Below are 6,075 nucleotides of genomic sequence, written 5' to 3'. Positions count from 1 at the left end.
CTCTTCTCCTCCCCTCCCCCCATCTTCGCCCCCCCCCCCCCCGTCTCTTTCTCTCTCTCTCTTTCTCTCACACACACACGTTTAAATACACTGTTTCTCCACTAAAGCGCACTCGCTTCTCACAGCACAACTTGGATCAAACAGATCTCTAAAACCTCACGCAACAGGTCGCTATTCTTCCTGCTTGGTGCTCAAGGCAAGCCGATCTCCCGTTTCCGGCCGGATTGGCTGCGTTAGAAAGAAAAGCAGAAGCTCCATCAAATCACAAACCTAGATTTTTCTCTTGCTTGGTCCCCTCCCTAGAAGCTAGGCAACAGGAGTGCTTTGTATTCCCAGGAACCCTGCCCAGGGTTGCTATGGAGATAGGACGCTGACACTTGCAGAGACAGAATTCGCTCAGGAGACCTCCGCAAAGCAAAAGCCCTGAGTTGCCTTCTTTAGTATCTTCACGCTGCCTTGATCCAGAATTTTTTTCCTATTGACTGTTTCCATGGAAGACTCGACTTTCCTGATGCAAGAAAACAAAGAACCCGGGGAAGCGGTACAGCCCTGGGAAGGAAAGACAGCCGTGTCTCCCCAACATACTGAGCCTGAATCATCTGAACCCTTGGAAATGGACGAGGAGCCAGAAATTGCACCCCAGCACAAGAGCAGCCTTGCTTCGAGCCCCCAGTCTAGCGTCGACACGTTTCTGGGTGGCCTCATGGGACAAGGGTCATCATCTTCGCCTGCTCCTCCTCAGAAGCCCTCCTCTACCCCTTCACTGACTAGGGTCAGCCGGGACCTTGAGGCACCATCAGGGTCAGACAGGACCACTGGTGTGATTCCTGAGGTTGCCAAGCTTCATTCCGACCCTGTGGAAAAATCATCTAATCCAAGAGAACTGAGTCCTCCTAACACAAGCCAGTCAGAGGAAAACACCCTTCAGCAAGCTCAGACACCCAAATCTCACCTACCTGGAGCGGGGGAGGAGAACTATAACAGATCTAAAGGAAAAGGGTTGAGATTTGACATTTTTCAGGAGGAAGACTCAAACAGTAACTATGATCTAGATCATTCTGAGCCTCGGGCCTCTGAAGCAGCCCCCAGCATGCTGGAGATTGCCATTCAGAATGCTAAGGCTTACCTTCTGAAGAGCAGTAACAAGTCAGGTTTAAACCTGTAAGTCTCTGTGGAGGGGTGGCAAAGCAAATGGAGGTGTATTTCTGTGTGAGTGTGTTTCTGTGGGTGCATGGGAATATATGTGAAAACATTTTAGAGCTAGATGGGACTTTACCAAACATCTAATCCAATTTTTAAATTTTTTTTAATGAGGGGACTGAGTCACGGAGAACATGATTTGCTCAAGATTCCACTGGCTCACAGCACTCACTGACTCTCACCTCCTCTTCATCACTGTGCTCCAGCCACATGGCCTCCTCCGTCCCTATGTCCTTCCCTCTGCCCAGAAGGCTTTTCCCTAAAATTTTGCCTGGCTAGCTCCTCATCTTTAAGAACTCAGCTTCCATCGAACGCTATTGTAACAACAAAAGCTCCCAAGTAGAACTGTAGTAAATGTATGAAAATTATTTCATTAAATTTACATCTCTGGGACTAATAATTAGAAACATACTTGGAGAGTTGGAGAAATACAGTGCATATTCACTAGAAAGGCAAGTTACCTAGTTTCTACATTGATCAGAGGAGTGTTTTTTTCGATATGAGAGCACTTAGACTGACATTTTGGCCTCTTAAACAGTAAATCAGTTATTTGAAAAAGCACACATTAGCAGTTGTATATAGAATTTAATGAATTAATAAGAAGTAGAAGATATTTTACTAATTAAGTTGTGAAATAAAAAACTAGAACAGTATTTTTAATAGAATTGAACAAAGTATTAGACTACACCACATTTTAACAAAGGTAACATTTGGTGACATCTTTCTTTTTGTTGTCTATGGTTGGAGATTGTAATGTGAAATGCATTTCCTGTAGGTCTCAAAAATATTGAAGTAGATAATTGTCCTTAAAAACAGAATGAAGAAGAAAAGAAGGAATCTTAAAGATGAGTCAACAAGATTCTGAAATCAAATTATATTTGGTGAGGGCAGGAGAAAGGGGATGAAAAAAGAATGATTAACAATATAAAAATAAAAAATAATGCTAATCACTTTTGAATATATACATAAGAGATTACAAATTCAGAAATAAAATGTAAAAAAATGAATGAGAATATATAGTGTGCTATAATTTTTTTTCTAATAAGTTAAACATTCATGCCATATTGGAGACATATCCTAAGGAAAATTCTGGCATTTACCTTAAATAATACTAAAAATATCTGAAGATTTAAGTTGTTAAAGTTCTCTAAAGTCCAACTGAGTGAGTCTACATTTGAAATGCTTCTTCAAATGCTCTTCACCTGTATATTATATGGAATTTTCTCTGTTTTGGTAGATATGATCATCTTTGTAATATGCTTACGAAGATATTAGATGAGCGTCCTGAAAATGCTGTTGATATCATTGAGAATATTAGCCAAGATGTGAAGATGGCACATTTTAGTAAAAAATTAGATACACTCCGAAATGAAAATGAAATGCTTCCAACATATGAAATAGCAGAGAAGCAAAAGGCTCTTTTTCTCCAGGTACACTTGGAAGGAGCTGACCAAGAACTAGAAGATGAAATAGTAAGTCATTACTATCAATATTAACAGTTAAATCTTAGGGTGGGGTGGTAACTTTAAATTCTTAAATAGTATTTGCATGTTATTTTTCTTAAATCTCTGCAACCCTCCTTTAATCAACCTTGTTTTACATCACTCATTTTCTTGTTTAAGGGTTTCTTTCTTTTTCTTTTTAATATTGTGTTCTTGTTACTTTATAGGTCTTAGCTATTTGTTTTGTTTGTGGAGAAAATAGTTTCTTGTATTCTCCAAAGTGCCTGGTAGTTATCTGGGTATAAAGATGTTTCTTCTTTCTTTCCTTTCCTTTCCTTTCCTTTCTTTTTCTTTTCTTCTTTTCTTTTCTTTCTTTCTTTTCTTTTTTTTTTATTTGCTATGGGGAGTGTGCAATCACCACAGAGAAAGAGACAGAGATAGAGACAGAGACAGAGACAGAGGAAAAGTGAGAAAGCATTCTCCCAGGGGAGATGGCCATGCTACAATCCCTTCTTTTCCATTCTTTTCTTGGTATATTGGGCATGCATGCACATGTACCTGGCATGTTTTCAAGCCACGAGGTCAGGACTCAAACTGGCTGACTGTGTGGGATCTAGCTGTCATAAATAATCACCATGCCACCAGCTGGCCCTAGATGTTTCTTTTTAAGTATTTTTTGAATAATGAATAAATGTTAGATAATTAGATTTTAGAGCAGTTACAAGGTTTCCCCCTTTAATTTACTATAAAATTTAAAAGTACTTCTGATATCATTTGCCTCCTCTTCTATATTTTATCTTGATATTTTACATATTATGCCAATGGGACAAAATATAAGAAGAGAGAAATAAATACTTCTTTTGATATTCATAGATAAATTATACAATATTTAGAGAGAGCGCTAATGACAGAGGAGGCTAAGGCGATAGAGAATAAAATCTGGCGCATCAAATACATTTTTGCCTCAAATATTTCTCTTTTTTTTGGAGAGATTTTTTTTATATAGGGCACGTGCGCTCGCCAGACAGAGAGAGACAGAGAGACAGAAAGTGAGAAATCACCCCCCAGGGGGGATGGTCACGCCACAATCCCTTCTCCTCCATTCTCCTCTCGGGATCTTGGGCTCGCACGCACATGCACCGTCGTGAGTTTAAAGCCACCAGGTCTGGGACACGAACCACGGTCGACTACATGGGAGTCCAGCAACATACCCATTATGCTAACTGCTGGTCCCTTGCCTCAAATATTTCAAAATAATATCCAATATTCTGTTTCCTAAATGGTTATATTCTTATCATTTATACATGTGTGCTGAACTTTGACATTTTGCTACCACTAGACTATTTAAAACATGTATATTTGCAAATTTGATGTCTCGTGTAGATATTTTCCAAAAAGGGCTCCTTCAGGGAAAAGGTAAGGAGGAGACCAGGTGCATCATCTAGGGCTCAGCAGCCTATCGTGGGAGACCCAACCTCCCGTAGTGGGAGTACTCAGACATAAGAAACAGGTGGTAGGTGTCAAAGAGTTGGCATCAGGCTACTTATAAGCTGTCAGTGATCATGTAGCCACACAGAGTGACGGCAAGTCTGGGAGCAAACACTTGTGAGAATCAGTAGTTATTTGAAGTCTTCAAAAACAGAGACCAGCAGATGGTGTAATGGTTACATTGCTGGACTCTCATGTAGTCAGTTGGACCCAGCAGCTTAAAACTCACACCAGGCGTGTGTGCATGGCTTGCCCAAAATCCCAGGAGGAGACTGGAGGAGAAGGGATTGCAGCATGACCATCCCCCAAGGTGGTGGTGTCTCACTTTCTATCTCTCTGTCTCTCTGGTGAGCACACGTGCCCTGTAGCAAAATCTCTCTAAAAAAAGAAGTCTTCACAAACTAGTAGCAAGGATGGGGACTAATAAGATAAAAATAATAAAAAAATAAAAGAGGAAGCGATAATGCCAACAAGTTTTTAGGTATTAAAATTAGTAGAGCTCTAATTAAATATCAAAGGTGAAGGGAATCAAGGAAGCAAGGATGACTGAAATTTCTGATTCGAGCAATTAAGGAATGGTGCTGTCATTGGCAAAGACAGTATGAGGGAACTACAGAAAAATCATGGAAAATGGAATTAAAGTAGAAATCTATATAGGTGAAGAAAAACATTGAAATCCATGTAATATGAACTTCTGAAGACACCTTGTATATAGGAAAAAGAAAAATCTTGGAGAGAAATATTAATTAAATTTTAATTTCACGTATCTTTAGAATATTCAAACTAAGTTTTTCATAGGTGATTAGAAATATGGGTGTCAAACATGGGAGAAAAGGAGTAGTTAGAAGTGACCAATTTTAATTACCTATCACTTGTGGTGTGGAAGAACTCTTCTAAGTGTAACACATTGAGTGATGAGATGACTGAAAAGGATATTTTAAGGCTCAAATTTTCTTTAAAAAGGAATCAGTTAAAGAAATGAGGAGCCAGCAGGTGGTGTCGTGGTTAAGGTGTTGGACTCTCACATGGGTGGACTGCAGTTCAAGTCCTAGACAAAGAGACTTAAAACTCACACTCAGTGCATGTGCTTGAGTGCTCAAAATCCTAGGAAGAGAGTGGGGGAGAAGGGATTGTGGCATGGATATCCTCCCTGAGGGGTGATTTCTCATTTTCAGGGCCAAGAGGTGGCATGATGGTTGAATGCTGGACTCCCACATGGCCTACCATGGATCAAACCCTGGACTTTGCTTTCTTATTTTCCTTCTCTCTCTCTCTCTCTCTCTCGTAAGTGCATATGCCCTATGACAATTTTTTTAAAAATAATAATAAATACAATTAAATAAAATAATTTTTTGAGAGGTTTTTGCCTTAGGACACATGTGCTTTCCAAAGAGATATGACAGTGAGAGGGAAAGTGAAAAATCACCCCTGGGGGGATGGTCACACTGCAATTTCTCCTCCTCCATTCTCCTCTCGGATTTTGGGCAGCACACACATGCACCCAGTGAGAGTTTTAAGCTGCCAGGTCCAGGACTCAAACCATAGTCGGCCACAAAAGAGTCCAGTGATGTTACCATTACAGAATCTGCTGGTCCCTAGATTTTTTTCTTTTAAATCTACAATTATTTAATATAAGTAGAACAATTATCTGACTACATTATGTCTTTGAGGGTAGTCATATCTGAACATATATTTGATTATATGTTCTTTTTATTTATTCTATGTTACCCTATATGTAGGGTACTACATTGATTTTTATTAACCCTCTACATGTAACCATGTATTTAGTAAATATTATTTTTTAAAAATAATAATATAGGGGACCAGTAGGTGGTGTTGTGTTTAAGGCGCTGGACACTCCCACAGGGCCAACCACGGTTCAAGTTTCAGACCTGATGGCTTTCTCTCTCTCTCTCTCTCTTTCTCTCTCTCTCTCTTTCTGTGT

The 6,075-nt window shown here is 39.6% G+C and overlaps 1 protein-coding gene across 2 annotated transcripts in view; it reads left to right on the top strand.

The window, feature by feature from the left end:
• Positions 1-47: 47 nt before the first annotated feature.
• Positions 48-6,075, top strand: part of RSPH4A (radial spoke head component 4A) — a 12,974-nt gene continuing 6,946 nt past the window's right edge. For both annotated transcript variants that reach the window (XM_006157879.3, XM_006157880.3), the window contains exons 1-2: positions 48-1,161; positions 2,438-2,672. In XM_006157879.3, the coding sequence (XP_006157941.1) occupies positions 491-1,161; positions 2,438-2,672 (906 nt within the window). In that variant the 5' untranslated portion in view covers positions 48-490. The remainder of the gene's footprint in view (positions 1,162-2,437; positions 2,673-6,075) is intronic.

Source organism: Tupaia chinensis, unplaced genomic scaffold (assembly GCF_000334495.1).
Source record: "Tupaia chinensis unplaced genomic scaffold, TupChi_1.0 Scaffold000563_1, whole genome shotgun sequence".
NCBI classification, from domain to species: Eukaryota; Metazoa; Chordata; class Mammalia; order Scandentia; family Tupaiidae; genus Tupaia; species Tupaia belangeri.
This window is presented reverse-complemented; position numbering and strand designations above follow the sequence as displayed.